This window comes from Podarcis muralis, chromosome 5 (genome assembly GCF_964188315.1).
Source record: "Podarcis muralis chromosome 5, rPodMur119.hap1.1, whole genome shotgun sequence".
Lineage (NCBI taxonomy): Eukaryota > Metazoa > Chordata > Lepidosauria > Squamata > Lacertidae > Podarcis > Podarcis muralis.
In genome coordinates this window covers 40,823,939-40,849,598 of record NC_135659.1, presented here as the reverse complement: position 1 = coordinate 40,849,598, position 25,660 = coordinate 40,823,939, and the positions used below count along the sequence as shown (strand labels likewise).

The 25,660-nt window shown below is 39.8% G+C and overlaps 1 protein-coding gene across 2 annotated transcripts in view; it reads left to right on the top strand.

The window, feature by feature from the left end:
- The window catches only part of ROR1 (receptor tyrosine kinase like orphan receptor 1), a 152,716-nt gene that overhangs the window by 98,484 nt on the left and 28,572 nt on the right, over nucleotides 1–25,660 (top strand). For both annotated transcript variants that reach the window (XM_077928640.1, XM_028733196.2), the window contains exons 2-4: nucleotides 9,833–9,904; nucleotides 21,496–21,783; nucleotides 22,956–22,986. In XM_077928640.1, coding sequence (XP_077784766.1) covers nucleotides 9,835–9,904; nucleotides 21,496–21,783; nucleotides 22,956–22,986 — 389 coding nt within the window. In that variant the 5' untranslated portion in view covers nucleotides 9,833–9,834. The remainder of the gene's footprint in view (nucleotides 1–9,832; nucleotides 9,905–21,495; nucleotides 21,784–22,955; nucleotides 22,987–25,660) is intronic.

The following is a 25,660-nucleotide window of genomic DNA, read 5'->3' as shown; positions in this document are numbered from 1 at the left end:
TTCCTTGAATTCTATACATTGGCATAGTTCTGTTTCATGGATACTATTACAGCTGTGTTTTTTTCTTTATGTGCCCCAAATTGACCAAATATTTTGAGGAAGATGTCTGTTAGTTTAAAAGGGACTCCTGTATTGTTGTTGTTGTTGTTGTTGTTTAGTCGTGTCTGACTCTTCGTGACCCCATGGACCAGAGCACGCCAGGCACTCCTGTCTTCCACTGCCTCCCGCAGTTTGGTCAGACTCATGTTTATAGCTTCAAGAACACTGTCCAACCATCTCGTCCTCTGTCGTCCCCTTCTCCTTGTGCCCTCCATCTTTCCCAACATCAGGGTCTTTTCCAGGGAGTCTTCTCTTCTCATGAGGTGGCCAAAGTATTGGAGCCTCAGCTTCACGATCTGTCCTTCCAGTGAGCACTCAGGGCTACTTTCCTTAAGAATGGATGCATTTGATCTTCTTGCAGTCCATGGGACTCTCAAGAGTCTCCTCCAGCACCATAATTCAAAAGCATCAATTCTTCGGCGATCAGCCTTCTTTATGGTCCTTCTTTATGGTATTGTTGTTAGTCGTTTCCATTTATTCCTCTTGGGTTTTATGCCACTTTTCCACACACAAACCCTTTCCCACAGGGTGAATAGCATTTTATTCAATTACAATTAGAAATAACAATTCCAAGCAATTTTTATTTTATTTTAAATTCTAATACAGTGGTACCTCGGGTTACATACGCCTCAGGTTACAGACTCCACTAACCCAGAAATATTACCTTGGGTTAAGAACTTTGCTTCAGGATGAGAACAGAAATCGTGCAGCGGCGGCACAGAGGCAGCAGGAGGCCCCATTATCTAAAGTGGTGCTTCAGGTTAAGAACAGTTTCAGGTTAAGAACAGACCTCTGGAATGAATTAAGTACGTAACCAGAGGTACCACTGTATAAGAAAACAGTGAAAGTACAGAATCAGGGAGCAACACAGCAACTTCAAGATGAAATAAAGGTGTCCTTTATTAGTGACCATCAAAAAGAAGAGACACAAGGGGTGAAATGTATTTTCCAAGCCAAGGGATGAAATTCTAGACCCGTGGTGCCACTGTGGAGAAGACCCTGGCATAGATACTCTTTCAGCAGCTGTGCCATTTGCTATCTTCTCTTGGCAGGGATCTAACACTCGGAGGGGCAGAAGTTAAAGTTTGCATAGAAGGCTCTGCTTTCTGACCTATAAGCTCAGGCTTAAAGACTATTCTCTAAAATGAGAGATGCCATCTTGGTCAAGTCATGTCTTCTAACCTCAAAGTTTTGCCTTTTTGTTGCTTATTCGTTTACAACAGAATGGGATAATTTTCTGTGTTATAGAATCCTATGTTCCAGGATGCAGATCTCAGTATGTGTGTGAACCAGTGTGTTCTCCACCTCCATACTGCCAAGATGCATTTTTTTGTTGTTGACTCTTTAAAATCTATTAAATGGGTGGGGTATTTTTGAAACTTACATGATACAACCGTCAGATGTTAATGGTGCTAAGAAACAGGGCAAAAGCACCACATGCAGAGTCATTGGTAGTAGTGACAGTCTTGTTCCTAATGTATCAAAGGAGTCCCTGTCTCCTACTCTGTAACCCAGGGGGATGCCAATGTGGTGCTTGTGGCTGCCTGTGTGTCCACCAATAACTCCTGTAGCAGCTGTGCAATGTCTTGGTTTCAGTAAGTGTACCCTCAAAAATCCACAATGCATGAGACTCCTGTTTGCACTGGCTCATCTTCTTCTACATGTCTCCATAGCAGCCATTTTGTGTTACACCACACTCCCATGACAGTCGTTTTTTGACTGGAGCCTTCAACAGTTTCTCAAAATTCCAAATGCATCCACTGGCCCTAAAAGTTTGGTGAGTCTTGCTTTAACCCATCCTGCTGGCTAGCAGCAAAGAGGCATGGGTGAAATGAACAGGATGATTTCCCTAGCAGTACAGTAATGTCCCGGTGCTTCATAATGCAGTACAGGCCCAGGACAACATGAGTCATCTTTATTTGTCCTAAGCACTCCATCCTCCTCATTTGGAATTTGGGCCTGAAAGGAAAAGCATGGGTGCCTGGAGTGTAAGTTGTAAGCAAGCACATTTTGTGATATTGCACAGCATCACTGCTGATCACAGTGCACATCTGTTAAGACCTCGGCTTTAGCCTCCAATCTGTGAGCTTTGTGGAGCTTGGTTTGAGGTGTTATGCATTTTCTTACCGGTGGTGTTATCTGAAATTTGTTGTTGGTTACAATGGACTCTAAAGCATTATCTCTGAAAGAAGGCATCAAATAGTATTTCTAGCTATTTCTCTATTCCAGATTCTGTCTGTAATCCAGTTAGTATTTTGTGTAAAACTGCTGTGCAATGGTAGCCCTGGGTGTCAATTAGAGAGGGCGAGGGGGATTTCCCTCCTTAGTGCTGCACACATGATTATTTCTCAGTGGTTCTAACTTCACACAAAGCAACCATGTTAAAACAATTAAGTGCACTATGTTAAAACAATTAAATGTGCTATGTACAATTTAAGGAATGCATGCCAAAAGCTCAAATTATTGGCTTCTTAAAAAGGTGTGGCAGTCCTGTGTTGGCAGTGTTTCTATAGCTACTCTGATATTTATAAAAAATGCCTTAATACATTGCTTCTTTGCTGTTTAACCTTGAATGTGTCCAAGAGCTCAGATTTGACCTTGCTAGAGCTTACTCCTCCTTGCTAAAAATATATTTCCTTCTCCCACTGAAATCTGAAGGTGCCCCTGGAAGGTAGTTTTTTATTTCACACTGGTGAATGGGCACACTTTAAACATAAAAGTTGTTTTTATGGGCATTCTATCCTATTTCACAGTTCACTAAAAGCTCTTTAGGTTTTTAATTAGTGATGTTTAGTTAGTATTCATGCTTATTTGAAACTAAGTATCCCTTAAATTCCCCAAGCAAAGTGTGTTTGTTTAGAAGATTTACTTAACATCTCCAGTGGCACAAGACATTTTCATGTTCTTTGTTCTGAGGCAAAAAAGAAACCTAGTCTCAAATCCTCCTGCAAATCACTTTAAAACAACAATTCCAGCTTTGAAAGTCTCTCTCTTTCTCTCTCTGTTCCATAGAAAAATCGCTTTCCTTGAGCTGCGTAAGAAATAAGTGTTGATGTACAGTACTAACTATACAATCCTAAATGGCAACCTGTTATGAAGTAGCCCAAGCATATATTTGCTATACTTTCCACTAAACTTTCCCCTCAAAGTAACTTTCCTCCCATATATTTTCATTGTCTTTACAAATTCTGATGTTGAGTATTTGTTTAGCATTTGACATCCAATCTCTAATGGGATTTAATATTTGGTGCCCGTTATTTGATATTTGACAGCATTATATATTTAACAGCCAATGGCCATTTTATATTTAATGTTCAGCAGTTTGTAGTCTATATTTTATAATCGTAGCTTTTATATTCTGCATAGGCAGCCCAGACTCAGAAACAGGCTTTATCCCTATTGGATGCATTAGAGGATGTTGTGAATAGGAAAAGTCCACTTCTGTTATGGGGGAAGATTTTGCATCTATCATGCACACACCACTAAACAGACAAGTGGCCTGTCAGCAGTAATAGCATCAAACACCAGTCAGTTTGAAAGTAGAGGGACAAATTCCAGGCCCTCCCTCCCTTCTCTAAAAGTGATCAGCACTGTCAAATCTGACAACGCTAACTACCCTTGTTTTCCCCGAATGATGAATATTTTGGTGGTGGTTTTTTGAGAACAAAAACCTTTATGAACTATCATCAGTATTCTCCCCAATGTGATTTAGTAGACGTTCATTCAGTGGTGCATTGATGTCCTATAACAAGAACTTTATTTATAATCTGAAGTGTTTATGCTGAGTGTGAGATGACTGGTTCCAAAACTTACATTAATTTAAAGGAATGAGTACCCCATCCTACTCCCCTGAGTGGCGCAGCAGCCATAATGGTGGGATACATGGGACAAGCATAAATAGAGCACAAAATATATACCACTATGTGACTTGCTTTCTGATATCCCATCCAAGCATTTTTAATATCTTCACACCTGGTATGGATTAAGGAAATGGCAGTGAGGACTGTTTTGCCAAGTTCCTTTCTCTATATATGTCAAGAATAAATGACTGACAGAATTTATCCAGTCAGCACATCCCCAAGCTTACTCACATTTTGTGGAGGCTTGTGAGGTTTAAAAGGCCCAGTTCTCTGTGTGTGTTCCCACTCTTGGGTTAAAAATTCCAATCTGAAACAAAAGCCTAAGCAAAATATAACCTTAGCCTGCTTTTCATAATAGTTGGTGAAAACTCAAACCTGATTAGAGTTCTTTTCTTCTTCTAAAATACTGATTCTGATTTCTATCAAGATTCCTGAGAACTGCACTTTGAAAACACTGCGGCCCCAAGAGAACGGACCCTTTGGGTTTTAGAGATGCAAATAGATCAAATTTGCATGCTATTCTCTGTGATACTACAGGGAAGTGCAAGCCTGGCCCTTAAATGAACAGAAGGCCAGCCCTGAAATGCAGGAGTGGGGACTGGATCTGGGAGGTGGGCCAGATCCTTATCTCCACACACCCCTTCAGGCTCTGCCTACCTGTCGGTTACCTGACATCACAAAGATGTTGGGTGAACCCAGTGAGCTGTTAGGTGACCACTGTGGAGCATTACAGAAGTGCTGAGCATAGGACTTCCCAAACACAGCTGATACCATTTGAGAATTGCTGCACAAGTGGCTTTGCAGGCATTGCCAATCAGCTGATTGACGTTGACTGCAAAGCCTCTTTTGTCCAAGCCCATCTTTACCTGCCCCATATATGAACATCAGGTTTGGGACCGGTGGGTGTGGCCAAATGGAAAGGCCTGGTGGGTCTAATTAGGCCCATGGGCTGCAGGTTCCCCAGCCCTCCTGAATTGCTTCTCACCTTGAAGAAATGGCACATTATGACTCACAAACTGAAGCACCACTGGACCATGTAGAATTATGCTCAAGATGGCCCAATTGATTTGCTATTTTATCAGTGAAGTATGATGTTTACCTCCAGCTAACTTATTACCCTGGTAATATTTGAAGGTTAGAATTCTATAGAACAGGCAGATAATACTTCTACTGCTTATGACAGGGTTGCCAGTTTAGATAAGATGGGACACCGGCATGGGTGGTGCTACCATTATGAGCTGTTTGGCCACAACTTTCTGGCCTTCAAACTCTATTAGAGCAACTTGGACCAAGGGGAAGCGGAAAATATCCCATGCAGGTAATATATGAATTTGGCTGATGGGCCCAAGATACAGTGAGTGGTAAGTTTAGACTAAGAAATTGTATACTTCAGGAAATAGGCATGCATACGAGGGTTTGAAACACCTCAAGACTAGAGTCAAATTCACATTCTGTACAACCATGAGTATCCCAGTGGACATGACATGGGGATGAAATAACATCTGGGCAGGTGCAAACTCGTTGACAGGAATTCCTTCCTGGCCTTGATTTACATGAGCATGAGGACTGGATTTAGAATTTTGACTTGCCATGCACATGCAAATTATTACCAAGAAGCCGTTCCTGTAAACGTGCCATTCTGGGTCAGGCTTTTGTTCACCATGCCATTTTTTTTTTTACAGTGTTTGAACCTATGTATATGTAATCAGACATGCAGGGAAGTTTGCAAAAACATCAACTAAATATGTGGGCTTTCAGTGCTTTCCTCACCTATTGAACACAGAAACCTGGTGATTACTGTGGCTATACAGAGAGAAAACGTAATAAAGTTATGGTTTGCAGTGCAGGGAGAAAGATATTCAATAAATACTCTATGAAGAGCTAGTGGTGGAAGATCTTGCCTCCCAATGTTTCTTCAGATTCTTATCTCATTCTAGGCCATTGATTCTTTCTGAGTAACATCTCTGTCTTGGCTTCTTCATAAAACAGAGATTTCAAGGTCTCACAACAGTGATCAATATAACTCTTTAGTGTGTCTCCACAAAAGAATAATCTTCTTTACAGTCTCAGATAGATGACTCACTTGAGTGGCGTATCTAGTGCTGGGTGATGAAAGATGACTACTTTTGGTTTCATCAGTGCCAAGACTCCAATTGAGTTGTCATTGCAGTGACAATTATATCCATACTGAAAACCAGACTTCCAATGAAAGGCATATATAATATAATTATCTGTATAGCAAATACCATTGGAATAAATGCATGTTACTTTCTATTATTAATGCCGTGAGGAAGCTTTGTATCTGACCAAGCAAACTTTGAATAGACCCATTAAGATCACTGAATTAAAGTGTGTAACGGTAGATTTGATCTATTGATCCCAATGGGTTAAGTGTCTAAGTATCACTTAGGAGTCAGCTACATTAGTAAAAAAAACAGTGTTTTGAATGTGTTATAAACATGCAACACCAGATGGCATTGGACAGTAAAAATAATAATAATTCTGTGTGATTTTCCATAGCATTCTTTTTTTGTTTATTGTTTTTTTTGTTATAACAATTTAATTTCTGACTTATTTATAGTGGGTTTCTCCCTCCTGTGTGTAGGTCCACCCTTAGTCAGATACAACCCATAATTTCTAATCAAAAAATGATCAGTGTGTATTTTACAATCATTTTCTTTAATTTAAAAAGTGATATATAAAATATATACACGAGTGTTAAACAATACTGAGATATTTATGAAGTTGAAAGCAAATAAAATCAAAATGTTGTTTTAAAAGAATTAACTGGAAACTTGCAAGGAATCTAGCACAGTACTTCTCAAAAAAAATTGTGGCCCTCTTAAAAAATGCTAATACATTCTTTTTTCTTTAGCACTGGCATTGTCATCAAAACCACTATTCTGTTATGAGAATTCTGGGCCTTAAGCCTGGCTGCTGAGAAGGGCTCCTTTACCTGGTAAATTTTTAGGGGGAAATTAGCAGACAGCACAAGGGCTATGCTATGAAAATCATGTGCCCCAGGCCACGGACCCAGTCAACAGAAAAATAAATGAAACAAGTACAGCATCAAGTATAGATATTCTTGGAGGTTCTGCAACCTTTCTGCAGACCAGGAAATTCTCATTTGAAAAAGTAAATAAATAACAGAAGCAATGCAATGAGAAACATGGGAGTACGGCTTTGGCCAAAGCTGAAGCAAAAGTAAAAAATAGAATGAGCAATGTGGTTTGGATCAAGCATCCCTTGTAGAGAGATATGCTCAGGAGAGTGTGTGGTGCTGAGGTGTTTTTTTCCCCCTTCTGATTTTCCTTTTCCTCCTGCAGCTGCTTGTGTCATCCCAGAATCTGTTTAGGAAGGTTAAATCTCCAGAGCAGATTTCTGTGTGTGAGTGCAAGTTGCAAGATGCCCCCACTGGATAAAATAACTTTATAAGAAGCTCTTCCATTCATGGAACTCAAAGCCTGCATCCAACACATTATTTATTGGCAGACTCTCAAAAGAAATATATAATCTTATTATTACTGGAAAGCAAACAATAGACAAGAAACAAAAATATTTCGTCATAAATGTGCATTGTTTTATAAGCAGAATCTACATTTATATTTATAAATATATATATACAACATTTCATTTTTGTATGTTTTTAGTTATTTCAACAGCCAACTGGCCATCCAAAACACTTTTATATAATTTTAATCCCACAAAATATTCTGAGACAATTTCCCTGTTGCTAAATCTCATGGAAATTTTGGCATTCAGATTACCTGACTATATGGTACCTCTTTTAGACAATATATCATTTATATTGCCTTAAAATTCTTGGCTTCATGGTGCCATGTATGTTAAAAGCTGGTTCCATTAAAACATTTATGGATGAATTATAATGCTTTCAGCCTCTGTGTTTACATTGGGAATACTTGGCTGACTTTTGAATAAACTTTACTACCAGGTGGGCTTGAAAGATAACTTTTTCCCCCTTTTGTGTGTGTGTGTTCGTGTGTTTGTGGGGTTTTTTTTTACAATGAGAGTGTAGTGTCCTTACTATGCATGACTTTATTGGCTTTACACAAACACCTGATTCAGTTAAAACCTAACTTTTTTAATACAAGCAGAGTGGAATTCAGTGCCACAGTCAGCAAAAACATTACTGCTTGGCTGACAGAACAGTCTCTCCCCCCACAACCCTGCCACTGCCAGGCTGTCCTAGGGCTTCTTTCAATCCCCCAAAGCAGATTTGGGAAGGTGGGTTGAGAAGCCCAATTGCACTAGCAGGAGTTCCTAGTATTTTCAAAGTCAACTGTGCCAATAATTTGTTTGTGCTCATACACACACAAGTAAGCATGGGTGCCTGTGTAGTTTGAACAGCTGCTTTTGCCTTCAGTGTAATTTTGGTCTTAAAACTGGTATTAACATTCAACACTTTTGAAACCACATCACATTTTTCAAATTTTGGCAAGCCATGAGGATGCACTGTAGGAAGTGGGAAGGGACTTTGAGACTTGGAAGCTCCAGTAGATGACTATAGCTTGCCATATGGCTACCTGAGCCCAAACCTCTTATGTTATATCACAGTGGTACCTCGGGTTAAGAACTTAATTCGTTCTGGAGGTCCGTTCTTAACCTGAAACTGTTCTTAACCTGAGGTACCACTTTAGCAAATGGGGCCTCCCACTGCTGCCGCGCCGCCAGAGCACAATTTCTGTTCTCATCCTGAAGCAAATTTCTTAACCTGAGGTACTATTTCTGGGTTAGCGGAGTCTGTAACCTGAAGCGCCTGTAACCTGAGGTACCACTGTACTTTTATTTTGTTTGTATCCTATTCTACATTTCTACATACAGTGTTAAGCTACTGAGTGTGATTGTGGCATTGCAATAATCTTCTCCTCAAAAGCTACAAAAACACATACACACACCCTGATTAGTCCCTGAAGATTTAGCTTGTATGGAATCTCATAGTCAGGGGTGGTCCTTTGACCACCGGCGTGGTGTAGTGGTTAAGAGCGGTAGTCTCATAATCTGGGGAACCGGGTTCGCGTCTCCGCTCCTCCACATGCAGCTGCTGGGTGACCTTGGGCCAGTCACACTTCTTTGAAGTCTCAGCCCCACTCACCTCACAGAGTGTTTGTTGTGGGGGGGGGGAGGGAAAGGAGAATGTTAGCCGCTTTGAGACTCCTTCGGGTAGTGATAAAGCGGGATATCAAATCCAAACTCGTCTTCTTCTATGATGAGGCAGAGTGAGGCAGCTGCTGAGGGGCAGGGAAGGCAGATCTGTGAGTGCCATGTGGCCTACCTTGTACCCCCTAGGTTGGCCTTCTGCCCTCAAGTGCAGTGGAAGATACAGTTGTACCTCCCAAACGCCGCAAAGCTGGAAGTGAGTGTTCCAGTTTGCGAACGTTCTTTGGAACCCGAATGTCCAACACGAGTTCCGCGGCTTCCGATTGGCTACAGGAGCTTCCTGCAGCCAATCAGAAGCCACGCCTTGGTTTCTGGACATTTTGGAAGTCGAACGGACTTCCGAAACGGATTCCGTTTGACTTCTGAGGTATGACTGTATTTCCCTTTCACCAGTATTGGAGTATGATTAAACTGCCAGTCCAACAGGCTTCTGTATGTGCCTTGGGGGAGGGTGGCATCTTGTCCTTCACCTCAGGCAACAAAGTGTCTTGAGTCAGCCCTGCTTATCATCATCATGACTCCTGCTTTTTCAACAGAACAATCTTGTGCTTCAGAACAATGCTTGTCTTTGCATTCAGAACAATGCTGGCACTGCTCAGGATATCTTAATACCAAATACTTTTCAAAACCATCTATGGTATTACATAGGCTACAGCTTGTATTAACTCTTTCTCCCCCTCTCTGATTTCTTTCAGCAATGAATGTGTCGGCTGCTGCTGATTTAATGCCTACATCATCATGGAATGTGTCAAGTGAACTAGACAAAGGTAAATGCAGGGGGGAAAGAGGAATTAAAAATCATCCTAGATTTTAAGAAGCCATTCTTAAAGTTCCTTTGTTTTGTGCTTGATCATATCAAAATCTGCTGTTGAAGTCACAAGAAGGAGGAACTGAGACCTGCTTTGTATGCCAAGCAATCATTTGATATTCAATTACACCCCAGTTTGTGATTTCTGAAGAATGTTGGGATTCACTCCCTCCCCTTTCTTACTTCAAGTAACACGTTCCACATGTTAAGAAAATATGTCAAGATGTGAATTATAACAGTTTATGACCTACCTGACATTTCATCTGTGCCTCTTGGAATCTGGATTCAATATTACCTGCCTGGACTCTATGTTAACAAGCTTTGGTCTAAGTAGCCTTGCATGCATATTTTGCTATGAAATTTGGAGGCAATCAGTTAGTTGCTGGACTGGGAGGAGGAATGAAAAATCTTTTAATATTTGTATACAGCATGCAGAGAATTAGGATGTTGAATACACACACACAGTGGGCATGTGTTGGTCTGCAATTTCATTTGTGCTTGCATGAGAAACGAGTCTCCCATGCACACACAATGTGAAGTTGTTTTTGCATACCTGTTTTCCATGTCTTCAAATGGCTGTTAGTTTCTGTGATCTGTGTATAATCTATACAGTAGAATCTCAGAAGCCGAACACCTGTAAACTCGAACGTTTTGGCTCCCGAACGATCGGAAACCGGAAGTGATTGTTCTGGTTTTCGAATTATTTTTGGAAGCCAAACATCTGGCGTGGCTTCCCTCCCTAACAAAAATCCTGGCTACACCCATGTACAGGCATTCATTCCAGTCCTACACAGAGATATTGCTCGCATCCCCAAAGCTGTCATTTTCCTGCACAGGGAAAAATGTATTGACACTTGTTTCTCTTGCTTCTCATCTAGTTTCACCCATGCAAAGCATCTTTTTTCTTTTTCTGTCTGGTGATCGTGTGCTTCCACTGCTTAGAAATATGATCATGGAAGGTGGAATTCTTGGCCTCTTAAAATACCCTTCTTTCTTTCACTTTCTGGTCAGGGGAAAGTTGCCTTACAGCCCCTCCAAAGGGGTGGGAAGAAAATAGGAAGTTGCCTTATACTGGGTTGGAAAGTTTGTCCCTCTCCAGTCCACCCTTACTGGAAGGCTCAGACAGAGATCTTTCTCATCACTTGTTACCTAGCCCTTTCTTTAAAATATTTTATAAAAACAAAGTTTAACCAGGTTTAAAACATGCAGAACATGTGCTTTCCAATCCCACCCTGATAGGAACGAGGATTTCCAATGGTCAGTTCTGGGGTGGGATTGCCAATCTCTTATCTGGCCTTTAAAGTACTGCAAAGCATGGTTTTATTAAATATAATAGCAAGGTCAGTAGTTCACCCACCGTGAACTTCCAGTGTTTTTAAACGTGCATTGAGAAATGACAGGTCATGCAAACATACAGCTTAAAGAAATCAACTTCCACCTGTTTTCCACAAGAGCTGGCATGTGGTCTCAGAAGCATCCATATAAACCGGATTTTAAAGCTTGTTAAACGCCTCATGTAAATTGGTTCCCAGCCAGCACTCCCAATTAAGCAGATGTCCCTATTCAGTGACCTTCACAGTTCCTGCCACTCTTCAGAAGCACTCCCTCCCCCAACAACCCCACAAATGTATACACTTCAGTGTTTCATTGGGTATGTTTTTCATGTTCTTATTAAAATATTGTAAAACTGCATGAGTATTTTTTAAAAAACAACAACAAACTTGTTATTCTGCCCCCCCCCGCCCTCAACCTGACTACTTCTCCAGTGACTGTCTACCAACTGAGACTCATTCAACTTTCAGTTTTGATTAAATAAGCTAAATTGGCAGCATTAAAAGTTGCCTGTTTATCCTTTTTATCAGGAAATGAAATTTAAAAGGGACGCAACCACCCGTGAAGACCTGTTGAAAGCAGCAATTGATGCAGCAGGGAGGTGGTGGTTTCTCACCAAAACTTTAAAGAGAAATAAATGCTGCATTTTTTAAATTTAAAAAAAAATCATTTTTAAAAGCATCTCCGGATAATCAAGTGCATTTCTAGTTCTTCCTACCACCCTTGTTTCTCTTCCTACTTTTCAGCAGACATTTGTTACAGAGAAGAGATTATTATGTTGTTGCTGCTGCTGCTGAATTTAACAGTTGTCAAAAGGGCATTGCACAATAGAAATCTGAGTCTACAGACTTTTGGGGAAAATATAGTCTTGTTATGAAGAAACAATAGTCTTAGGACTACTGAGAGGACAGACACAAGATCTTGTGATTGCAGAGCACCAGTTCATATATACAAGTCAATCGTGGCTAGAGCAGGGGTGGGGGACCTCTGGCACACATGCCTAATTAGGCATGGTACAGATCCCAATTTGGCCCACAATGTTGTTTCTTCCAAACCATACCCATATGCTACACAACCGACATAATAAGGGACTGCCAGTGCACAATCAGGAGCCTTACAGTACACACACTGTTATGTATTGGCAAGGGAGACTTCCTGTTATTGCCAGTCAGCTGATTGACAATGAAATTGAGCCAACTGGGATGAGCTTCACTATTGAATTCCCCTTGGGGAGCTCTGTAGCCAGCTGATCCTTGAAGGGGCTTTGCAGGAAAGAACTTGCACTGGCTGCCAATATGCTTCCAGACCAAGTTTATGTTTCTTGTATCTTGTGCTAATATACAAAGTCCTGGGGAGCTGGAGCTCATCATCCTAAGAAGGTAGCCCATCTAGGAGAAGGAAAACTCTGGTCTTAAAGCTCCGCTGCTTTACGGGATATCTTTGGGAGAAGGAAAGGCTAAGGTACAAACCCTACACAAATCTGGAGTGGAGTCCCTAAGATGGTTGGATTTCATCTTGCATCTTCTGGCAACTCCTGCAGCCAAGCTGGTGCCAAACGTATTGCTTTCCTTTCCTTTGGACCACATCAGTTGTTTGAGCAGCTCAGAACCTCCATACACACAGCCCGGGCTTGCCCCTTGGGAAGGTCACTTCAGTGCTGCTAATACAGCAGTCTGACTTCACCCCTAGAGGCACACTCCATTGTCTCTTGAGACAGATGGATACCAACTATAGGCAACTTGGTATTAGCATGGCTTAGGGCCTGGCTGCCTAACTGCTTATGATCCTGTCCAGTAACTGCAGTTGTTAGGAAGGGCATGTTAGTAATCCCTCATGGCCCCTGTTTTCTGCTCCGCCATCATCAGGAGTGGGGCTTTTAGGATGATAGTGCCTATTCTCTTAGACAAGCAGCAACATGATATGTTTCAGACCCTTTCTGAAAACCTTGCTATTCAGGCAAGCATTCTTCAAAAGTCTTCCAACGATGACTGGAGCTGATAGATTGCTCCTTAATATATAAAAATTCTGTAGCAGCAGGGATTCTGTAAAATCATTGTCACTGCTCAAACTTTCCCCCCCTGCAGTTTTTGCTCCCTTTCATTTTTGGTTGAATGCGGGAATCCTATGCTCACTTACTTTGGTGTACTGCTGAGGATGGCTCTGTTAATGTTGATTTTGAGAGGGTCAAAATCCTCAGTGTTCAGATTCTCTAATATTCTACTGAATCTAATGCTTTTGGTCACTCATTTCTGTGGTGGTTCATAGATTATCCATGATTCTCCTCACAAAATCTTTAAATGTGAAATTGCTTCATGTGGTGAAAAGAGGTAAAATTACAGCTTTCATATTCATGCACAATTTACCTTTTCATTTTCTCTTGCTATACAGGGATATTCAGTAAATCAAGTGCCCCTTATGGGACGTGTGTGTGTGTGTGTGTGTGTGTGTGTGTGTGTTTTCTATTTGTGGGGTCCCATGAGTAGCTGAGGCAGTAAATTACTATGACTTTGTTTGAGAATTTTTTTAGTTACAGCACATTAGCTCTTTTGTTTGCTTTTCCACTGATAGAGTGTGTGTTTTTGTTTGAGAATTTGTGTTTCTTGAATGTCTCATTTATGGGTAATATAGGACGTAAAATGTGAAGGTCGTACAACAAAAGCTACCAAAGAAATTGACCTAAGTACCATTCACCAGTCTGCTAAACTGTTTCAGAAAATGTGTAACTTATTTCAGACTTTGGTTGGGTTTTTCCCCTTATAAACCCCAGTGTGTATAATGAATGTCTGACGTTACACACAAGGTAGCTATATATAATAACCTTGCCCTGGCTCATCCAGCTATCTCGGTTTATTTGAAAGATTAATAGATCAGAGGGCCAAGGGACGTGTTTTATTGTACATTTCTGTTCCAGATTTCCTGACATTTGGGGTTTAAAAAATAGACCTTTAACAGGCAAAGGAAGGGCTAATAAGAAGCAGGTTCTAACGTGATTGTATGTCAAAATGTCAAAAATAACTGCTTATCTTTGACTTCATAGCATTACTCTTCAGCCATTTTATTCACGTAGATGGGTAGGCACATACATTTATTTATATATACACACAATCTGCTTCATTGCATTATTCTCCATCCTCTTTGTATGTGTGATATACCTACACATGCAAATATACATCTACATACGCATAGAGGAGACCTCTACATATATACCTATTTGTATACACTTTTAGCAAGTTAAGGTTTGGAATAAGACACAGTGTGGTTTCTAAAGTGACAACAAAATTCCTTGATGTTTTTCAGTAGTTTAGGTTACAAGATGATATGGATTTTTGTATGCTAGTCACAAATTACTTATTTGTTATAAACAATAATTTGTAGCACATAGCTTTTCTAGACTCTGATTTCCTTTTCTTTTTTTTTATACAGTTGTTGAACCTGCTACTTTAATCATACATTTGTAAATGCTACCAGTCTCTGTGTGTGTGTGTGTGTGTGTGTGTGTGTGTGTGTGTGTGTCTACCTCTAACAACATAATTGTTGTTATAGTTTTTGCATTTGCTTTGGGCCATTTTGGAACTGATACATTTTATAAATTAGTAACAAGTGTGTAGACCTCCTGCTTGTTTTACAAACCAGATTTCAAGTAAAGAAAAATGTAATTCCTCCGCGCCAGTTTTCACTTATCAAAATTGTCACCAAAGCTCTTTGGAAATTTTAAAATGTATTCAGAAACAAAGCAGTATGAAAAATCTAAAACACAGAATTGAAAACTGTCAAAAGGAGCACAGTCAGGTAGAAAATCCACTTGACAGCTAAAAGTATTGACAGCTAAAAGTTTGCTTGTTCTCCTTACCATCTTCAAAAATATTGAAGGCCGTTCTAGAGTAAATCTCAGTTTAAAAGATGCAGCATAAATTAATAAATAATGTCATTAAAGTTTGGTCATGTTCCATTTTTGAAATCTCATTTAATATTTCAGAATGGTAGTCACTCTAAGAGTAACCGCTTTTGTTTATATTTGTTTTTGTGAGGAGTTACTATTCATCCAATAATATATGGCATCATATATTGTTAACTTTCTTTATACGAAAATTAGGAATAAATATAAATATTTGTTCTAACTTTTAAATAAATTCCAGTGTCTGTTCATCTCATGCATATTACTCTACTGCTGTACAGTTGACTGTGTGCTAAGGGGATATTATTGAATTGAATTAATTCATTTAGGAATGTGCTGTCTGGAATGCACTATTAAAATACTTTTGCCCTTGCTTTACTGCCTTTTCCCTTCAGTGGGGGTCAGAGACTGGGGTTTCATGGAATTTTATTCTTCTTCCTTTCCTGTTTCAAATATTGACATTTATTTATTTAAAACATTTCTTTAAACTTGATTTTCATCATAAATCATCCAGGACAACAAAACTCAATGAAGCAATAGTGATTGACAGGAAAAGGCAAAATTAACTTATCCACTTAAAGCTTTGAAGAAGGAAAGTGTATTCACCTGGTACCTGAAGTTCAGAGAGCAGGCACCAGATGAGTTCCTAGGAAGAGCATTTCATTATTGGGATGCCAGCACTGAGAAAATTCAATTCTGAGTTGCCACCTATCTAACCTCTGAAGGTGTGGGCACTTAGAGCAGGGCTTCCAATGGAGATATTATACTTAAAGAATGGACAACTTCATATGGAAGTTTCTCTGCTCCCAAAACATACAGTGAGGTTAGAGTATATGGTTTGAGTGCCAGACCTGGACAAGGAAGACAGATTCAACTGTCCACTTGGCCATGAAGCGCACTGGGTAACTGTGAGTCGGTCCCCATCTCTATCTCTCTCTTGGTCTAATGTACATGAAAGGGTTGTGATAAAATGAAGGGAGGGAACCATGTATGCCACCTTAAGCTCCTAAATTGAAGGGTGACAAAAATATAATAAATGAACCCCATAAGCTGATATGCTGGCTGCAAAGGGACACTGTCTTTTTCTTTTTCATCCTGTGGCTTGAGTGTTGGTAGTCTAAATAAATCAGAAAGTCTGATAGAGATGTATGACACTGCGAAGCTGTCCAGCTTCTGGTGTGTGTGTGAAAGAGAGAGAGGAAGGGAGGAAGAAAGGAAGAAAGAAAGGAAGAAAGAAAATGGCTAAGCTTTCAGAAAATATCCGCCCTAATGCCTATTGCCTACTTCTGTATATTATTAACTCGGAAAGGAATATATGCAGTGGAACAATAAAGAGAAAACACAATCCATTCAGCACTATGTGTTTGGATAAAGCTTTCTATGAATGCTTCATTGAGAACTTTGGTGAAATAAAAGCAAGCTGGCTGAGCAAAATGAGTTGCTGGCCTTTGCTCCCTGCTTGAAATGCTGATGACCAAATATTTCCATTCATGTCTCTTTTAACTTTTTGATATGCTTCATGTGGGTTGCCAAATAATAATAAAGCATTATTCTGTTGTCTGAAAAGTCAATTTGCATTTTCCTTGTTTTTATTAATCAATATGATGAAATGATTCATTTTAAAGACGCTCCTGCATCCTCTTTTGCTGCCATCTTCATGACCCCAAGGAAAAGGAAAAGAGGAACTAAGGTTCTTTACTTGCATTCAGTTCTTATTTTTGCAGCTGAATGGCTTGGAACAGATTCTAGCATGACATCCTGGTAGTACTAACAGCAGTATTAGCAATCATAATGAGCTTTTTGCTTTTGCCTTAGCATGCCAAATGTTCATCAGAATAAGTTGCAACTTAAGTTTAAGTTAGAGTAATCCTACAAAGATTCAAATTCCTTTGCAAGAATTTGCCAGTTTTACTTTAAAATGCACCTGGACGCCATCACTTAAAGTAGTAAATAGTCTGAAAGCTTTCCTGTTTTAACAATGCACATATTTCTTCTTACAATGCACATTTTGTGGTTTCAGAACTCCTTAAACTTAACTGTGTATTAAAGCACTATTCCATAATGAAAAAATGAGGGGGAAAGTTGCAGAATAAAGACACCTAATATTTAGTTTTTGCATTCTTTGTCTCCAGTTTATACTCTTAGACTCATGAAGGTGACTTATGATGTGCAGTGTTTTCTTTGGCAATGCCTCAAAACCAGAAACATATTTAAGGCCAAGCTTTCTAGATATTATCTCAAGCAATTTAGAAGTTCATTATAGGGCACCCACTAGGCCTGCTACAGTAAGGGTCTGTCAGCATTTTACAGTGGTTTATAACTTGAGCATAAAGAAAAAAAAGTCTCTGTGGGTTGAAACTTGGCATTTAGGATTTAAGACTGGGAACAGATTGTTTTAACAAATTGAAAAGTAAAATTGACTTGTTATCAAATTATATGTGGTCTAAATTTTAGATTTCTGGTTTCATCTCAAAATTTCTGACATTAAAGTATTTTCTGAAAGCGTTGTCATACATGCTTGGTATCAAACAAAGGCGAATATATGTTTTTTAAAAATGAAGAAAATGCTAACTGATTTATGGTACAATCCTTAAATCCTCCTAAATTCAGACATATAATTGGTGTATTCTGTAGCAATTAGCTTGAGTGCCATAGCCAAAAAAATATTAAAGGGTTGATGATATAATTTGGGTCAGGATTTATATTATGCAACCTGTTTTCAATGACAGCGTTCATGTCAAGATCAGGTGAAGCAGTAATAAAACAATTGTGCTTCTGAGGATCCATCTTGATATTATGGTTCTCCCTCCCCCTCTGCACACAGTGACCTAGGTAGCAAAACTCAGGTTTACTCAGTGCTGCCCCACCCTTTCCTCCACACACCAATTGGGAAATCCTCTTTTTACTTGAAAATGCATCTTCCTGACACTGTAATCAGGTGGGTAATCCATGGCCTTATGTGTGCAGCATCTGGTAGCACTCAGGGATCTCTCTTCCTTTCCATAAACCCTGCAGTGGCATCGGAGCTTGGAGACTCAGCCTAACAGAGCAGCGTAACATCCTTTAGAAATATGTTCTAGCTGCTACACTTCATGGAGAGGAAAGATACCCTCGCTACTGCCCTCTGTGATGACTTCTCATGGCCTCCCACCCCACCCCACAGGTGTGACATAGTGATCCAGAAGCTCCTCTTGCTCCTTTTGTGAATATTTTATTTCTACTGGGAATCATGTGCTTTGCCACACTTCTTGGTGCAGTCCTGAAAAGGGAAAACTCCACAATGGTGTTGGGAAGATGCTTCAGAAATGCCTCCTTGAGACTTAATGTCCAAGTAAACCTATATAAATTCGGATTACAGGAACTATAAGAGGCAGACATAGGATGGGAGGGAAACTTAAGAATGTGTGTGAATGGATGTGTGTGTGAGAGAGTAAGATAATGAATGAATGAATGATGGATGACTGGGGTGTATACTTGGTGTGTGAATGGATGACTTGTGGGTTGGGGGCTTGTGTGAAAGTAAAAATGAATGAATGAATGAATGAATGAATGAATGAATGAATGAATGATGAAAGTGTGAGAGAGAAGGGGGTGGCAAAAATAGGTATCCCTGCTGATTGTTTGCTTTGTCCTTACCCATTGCTGATATACAACAAGCAACCATTTTCTCCCAGAACAACAAAGGGCTAGGTAAGCCATTGGTCTTATTCCGTATGACAACTCCTTATATCTCTATCTGGTCATCTGAATGCAGCTACATCTCTGTAAAATTTATATCTGTGCTTTTGTGATGATGCAACCATATTATAACAGTGTATATTAAATTATCCATTATTTATCGACGTGTCAGAAACAAATCAGCACCCTGTTAATTGTTCCTCACCCATGCTTCTTTGGAAATACTGTATGTTCTGTGTTAGTTTTCTGTACCCTTGTCAGCATGACGATCATAGAAAAATTAATATTTCCCTCTTTGACTCTATTGCACTGTAAAGCAGCTAAATTACTCTCTTTGAAGTGTAATCAAGTTCAGCATTGTAAAGAAATCTAATACTTAAAATTTGAATGCGGTTGCTCAGAAGCTGTGCACTATTAGTATGATTTTATTAAATGCAGATTTTTGTGGGAATTCAAGAATGTATGATCTGACTAAGGCTATACTTTAACAATGAGTTTTCTTTTAAGTGTTCAAAGCATGATACTAGATTATATGGACCCCTAAGTGAGTGGTGAACCCACTTCCCCTTGCTCACTTGTAAAATTGTAGTCAACTGTCTTCATTGCTATAATACCTTCTTCAGTAAAATGGTGATCATATATACTGCCAGTCCCTTGTGGGTTCTTTGCCCACAGTATTCATGATATTGCAACGTCTTTGATATGAAGCTAAACATCTAACCAAAGTTTACATAGGCAAAATTGTGTTAAGGTGTTAAAAGCTTGTAAAATTAGGTCTCTTTAATCACCTCCTTTGCCTTCTAAATTACAGTTCCGCAGTAGCTCTGTAATTGAAAGAAGCACATATATTTACAAAATTGTACTTTGAGAGTTGACTTTTAGGTGGGTTGGATTTTAGTAAAGATGTCCAGGAACAACATTTGCTATTGGCTACCAAATCTGAACATCTGGATAGGAAAAGGTGGCCCTTTGAAGAGAGAAGCTGGTTAAATTTGGATTTAAAGAGTAAGTGTGCCATACTTGAAGGAAATTAATAGAGATAGGCAGCAGTTGGTGTTGTGTTGCATGGAAGAAAACATTGGCACTACTGATAGCCAAAAAATGGAACATAGATCCAATAATGGACATTTGAATCCTAACACAATGCCACAAAAAGAAGCTAGAAAAAATGGAGGATGTAGGTCTTGTGGGAAATGAAACCAATACATGCATCAACATCAGAAGCGGATAGATTTCTAGTTCAAGAGGGGGAAGAAAGGAACCAACAGACCTGTTTTCTGACCAGATCCAGAGATAGGTGCCTATTTAGCTGAACATTGGGAATATTAAAGTGCTTGCTAAATGTTGTTAAAGTGCCAGCGTTACTTCATGCTACTCATTTATGTGTGAAGGCCTACAGCTACCATAAAATTATATTAATGTATATACAGATGAGTGGTCAAGCTTGTAAGGTAAAAAAAGTAAAGGACCCTTGGACGGTTAAGTCCAGTCATAGGTGACCATGGGGTGCGGGACTCACCCCACTTTTCAGGATGAAGGAGCCAGCATTTGTCCACAGGCAGCTTTCTGGGTCACATGGCCAGCACGACCAACCGCTACTGGCACACGGAGGGCCATGACAAGTGCCAGAGCACACAGAAACACCATTTACCTTCCTGCCACAGCAGCACCCATTTATCTACTTGCACTTGTATGCTTTCAAACTTCTAGGTTGGGAGAAGCTGGAACAGAGCATGGGAGCTCACCCCGTTACGCGGATTTGAATGCTAACCTTCCAATTGGCAAGCCCAAGAGGCTCAGTGGCTTAGACCACAGCAATACCCGCATCCCTAGGTCAAGCTAGTATAACTTGCTAGAGAGTTGGGTTTATCTGGTCTAGAAAACTTAGTTGTGGCTTCCCATAGGCAGCTTACCTTTTCAACAACATTGCTTGGATAAATAAAGCTACCATAACAAAGGTAAAACAGGGTGAGTATGTATAAAAAGCTACCAAAAAAAAGACAATTAATTTTTCAAATTAGGTAGTTGCCTTCACCTGAAACTCATCTGCTGGACTAAGAAGACAATTCACACAATATTTTATGTCCAAAATACAGATAGATACTCAATATGTTGGTTGTTAAACTTACTGAAGCTTTGGTACCAAATGTAAGTTTCAAATGATTTCAAATTGTTTCCACTTTCAGAAATCTGATAATAATCATATAGCAATAAAATGAAATAAGTGTGCTGGGTGAACAGTGACAGAAGTAGCTAAATATTATATAAGGCAATGCAGAGCCGTTATCTATATTGTCTAAATAACATAACCATGAGCACATTTGGAATGTGAAAGAGACAGAAAAGATCTTCCAACAGCCAGCTTTATGAGTATACATCTAAATGTAAGACAGAATCTTCAGTAGATTATTTGTGACACTTTCCCTTATACTACTTTACATATTTGTATGTGTTGTATGTAGCAATAGATATACATCCATTAATCTTTCTTGATAGGAAAAAGAGATTCATTCATAGTTGATATGCTAGAATACATTATTTATGTTTGATTAGAAATCTCTTGGGTGGAAGAAACTGATTTGTTTAAAACTGTGGCCAAGTGAGCAGTTGTTTTGTCTAATCCCTCTTCCTTGTGTATTTGACAGATTATTTCTTGAAGCTTGATGAGCCCATGAACAATATCACCACTACCTTAGGCCAGACGGCAGAACTGCACTGTAGGGTTTCTGGGAATCCTCCTCCAACTGTGCGTTGGTTGAAAAATGATGCTCCCGTCGTGCAGGAACCCAGAAGGATATCTTTCCGTGCGACAAACTATGGATCTCGATTACGAATAAGAAACCTTGATACCACAGATACCGGCTACTTTCAGTGTGTGGCAACAAATGGCAAGAAAACCGTTTCTACCACTGGGGTACTGTTTGTGAAATTCGGTAAGAAGTCCCTCTTGCTGGAAAAGTTCCTCTTTCAAGAAAAGTTGGGTAAAATGGAGGCAAAGATAAATGTTTCCCCATCATGCCCAACCAAGTTAGCACAGGACATAGCTGAACAAAACTGCATATTCAGAATGACAAAGCAAGCAGATTTATCACTTTATTCAATTATTTACTTTTCAGATTACATCTGATTGATGTTAATACAAGCCATTGCAATCTGATTGATGTTAATACAAGCTGTTGCAATGGAGAATCTTGTGATATTGTTACATTATAAACAGCTTGTTAAACAAACAGTGTTGGAGGCAGGCGCAGCTAAGAGCCAAACTACATGTTATATTAAATGTGTAAGCATTTTTTATTACTTAAATATCAGCCACACAGGCTAGGATAGCATTGAGATATTGATGTGCAGGGATTTAATATTTTCTCTTCCTGCTGTCCTGCTTGGGCGGGGAAACCATTTCCCACAGGTGATGCTGTTAGTGCCAATGGAAGCTTTTCTCCCATGGCTAAATGCAAAATGCAGCAAAAGAATTAAATGCCGGGATATGTCCATCCTGATGATGCTTTGAGGCTCCAACCTCTGCAGGCTAGATTTAAATAGTAATTTCAAAACGTGCCCTTAAACTTTTTGCATGCATTTAACATCACATTTTGTTTTCCCCCTGTTTTCCCCCTAGCACTGCTGGCCAGTGGGCTACTTCTGCCCTTAGGCATGAGAACATGTAATCTGTTATTGTTGTTGTTGTTATATATCTTGCTTTTCTTCCACCATGGAATCCAAGCTGGCCTTAGATATGGTTCCCAGACAATCACCCATTCAGGCATTGAGCAAGGTAGTGGCCTCATGTGCCTTCATATCATATGCTAGGGTTACAGTACTTAGCAGAGTGAAAGCCAAACTGTACTAAACGCACACACAAACACACACTGTCCATCATTGTATATAGAATGCACTCATTAAAATATTAAGTGATGTAAGAGCAAAATGTATACCTATTGAAAGCAGAGAAATACATAGCAATAGCTTTGAATCTTATATTAGAAATTTGGAACAATAAAATAAATTAAAATTGACAAGCAAAAACAAAAAATTTCCTGCTGTAAACTTAGTAAAAACTAACTCCTCCTCTTCCTCTTTTTTAAACAAATTCTCATTTTTCTAGGTCCTCCGCCAACAGCAAGTCCAGGAACATCGTGAGTTGTTAAATACTTACTATGTTAATTAATTCTGTAATGTTTTTTAAAAAGTGATTTTATAGTTCATATGTATTCTGCTCTGAATTCAACATTAAGAATAGATTTGTGGTATCATTTTAAGTTCATTATATGTATATATTCACACATGCACGCACACACTAGGAGTTGTACAGTGGGGTCATGCCCAAGCTAGAGACTGCTTCTTCCGTCAGTAAAATCAAATTGTTTGCTTGCTTCCATGGTCCTTAATCCACTCTAACTCTCCTGAATGTTTGGAAAGAGTGCAGATGACACACCTGAGCTGTTATCCACTTTTGACAGATGCTTGCAGAGACTGTGCTTTTTCTTAGTCTTTGCTGTGGGCAAAGGAAAATGTAGGCTACATCTCAAAGCATTTTAGAATCCAATCCTACAAACACAGGATTATATTGAAGTCGCAACAGAACATTCTCCCCCTCTCCTCCTACATACCCCCTAAATCTGTTCAGAGGATTCCCCCAGTCCTCCAGAGCAGATTTGGGAATGTTGCAGGGTGCTTGAAGAAAAACCCTTTTGCGCTAGTACTGATTGTTGTGCCTGCACAACTATTTAATTTAATAACACCCATAGTGTTTACTATCACACTGGCCTTGGTCAAATGCAAGAGGAGAGGAAGGCTTTGGCTGTGTACAGCCCCCTGCTCCCTGCTGACTCTGAATCCAGTGTACTCCCACTACTGGTTTGAGAAATGGTGTACACAACCCATATTATCATGTTTCTCCTGTTGCTTCTTGTGAAATACTGTGTTCTGATGTGTTCCCCCCAAAAAAGCTAACTTCAATCTGAATGGGAGGGGAATGACCTAGCTTTCGTCTTGGAGGATGTTGCTATCGTTTCTAATGAAAAATCACAAAAATGCACCTTCAGGTATTAGGCAAGCAAATAAATAAAAGTATTCAATTTACTTAAAGCATTTTCTTTTCACTTAGTGGCATACCTTCTTCTAGCTTTATGGCCTTGAACAAAAATCCCATGGCCGGTATATGCTTGCTTTCCTTGACCATCCAGAAAGGACTTGTAAGAAGAGGCACAACTTCTGTCATGTTATTCATTGCCTTCGTCTACTTTAAATTTTACTGTTAATCAAGGTGCGGTAGATTGATAGCAGGAAGGAACATGAAAAATGAGTAAAACTAAACTAAAGGTTGGGAGTTGTGTGGGGTTTTTTTTTTACTTTGCTTGAGTAAGTTTTCTTCTGGAATTTGCAGTATAACAGAGTTGATAAATGTTGGTTTCTCACTTTCTCTCTCTGTAACTGTGGGCCAAAGTACACATTTCACAGGGAGATCTGTCACTGGGAGCAGTGTGAGTGCTAATAACATGTAACCCTTTTCTAGTCTGCTTCCCCACCCCCCATCATCACTCTCAGGTTACCATTTGCTCTGCATTTGTAATGCAGACACCTGCATGATGACTGTATCCCCCCCCCATGTTGCAAATAGTAGTGCTTGGGGGAAGGGTGCATGATGAAATGGTTAAATGCCCCCACCTCCTGTGCTGCTTCCTTGGTCTTACTAAGAGCCTCACCTCACCCCACTGCTTCATTTAAGGGAAATGCCGAGAATTCAGTCACATATCTTATTGGGCTAATGGGTAAAGTGTGGAAGAAATGGTGCTAAATATGGAGTTGAGTGTCCAGACTGGAACAAAGTTAGAAATTGTAATGCCCTCATTCCAAGTCCTTGAACTCTCAAGGTCTCAAGCTAGAAAGAGAGAGGTTTGTTGTGTTAAGCCATATTGAATCATGGATTTCAGTAGTAATGAACATGATGTATTACTTTCCATAAGTACCCATTCAAATGGCTTTAACAGAAAGAAAGCCAAAGTGCAGTAGTTAGATATTGTTACATGGCAGATCAGTCAGTACTTTTTCTGATAGCTCCCCAAATGTGTGATGAAGAGTTGAAGCTAGAGAGAACCTTAATACCTCCATCCCCACCAGATGCACCAGTAGCAGCTGTTCATGAGGGCATAATATATGAATGAGGTCTTCACACGTAGAACCTAGCATAGCCCTGGTCATATGGCTGATTTCCCAGGTTAAATTGATATCCAAGTGAAAGTAATTCAGTTGAACTAGATAGTGCCCATGTCCTGACATGCATCTAGTTTATGCTGGTAGGTTCTGATCCAACAAGTAATATGTACATTGAATCTTGCTTGGCATTAAATGTTTGCAAGAGTGCTTGCACAAATGTGTTAATGCACAGTTATATGGTTTCCCTTTGGCTGAGTGGAGAAATTGTGACACCACTTACCAGCAATAGAAATGTATGACAGAGGAACAGGACTAGAAATGTTACGACAGCATTGAGTTGTTAGCATTTGTATCATTGGGCTGGATTGAACTAATCCATTCCTGCTTATACAACAGGGCTTTCCCCCCTCTCCTCCCCTCCCCTCCCCTCCCTGCCGCACAAACTCTGTGCCTCCCCCAAATTCACTATAGAGGGTTGGGAGAACCCCCAAAGCAATTGGGTGGGATTGGAGAGCCTTCTGTCAGACAAGCAGAAATGCTGACAGAAAGATCTACTTAGCACCATTCCTCTCCCTTTCTTTAGTGCTAAAACAATCTTATAAAAGCAGCTAACAAAACCCAGTTGGAGAACATTTCAGCCTCCCAGGACACTCT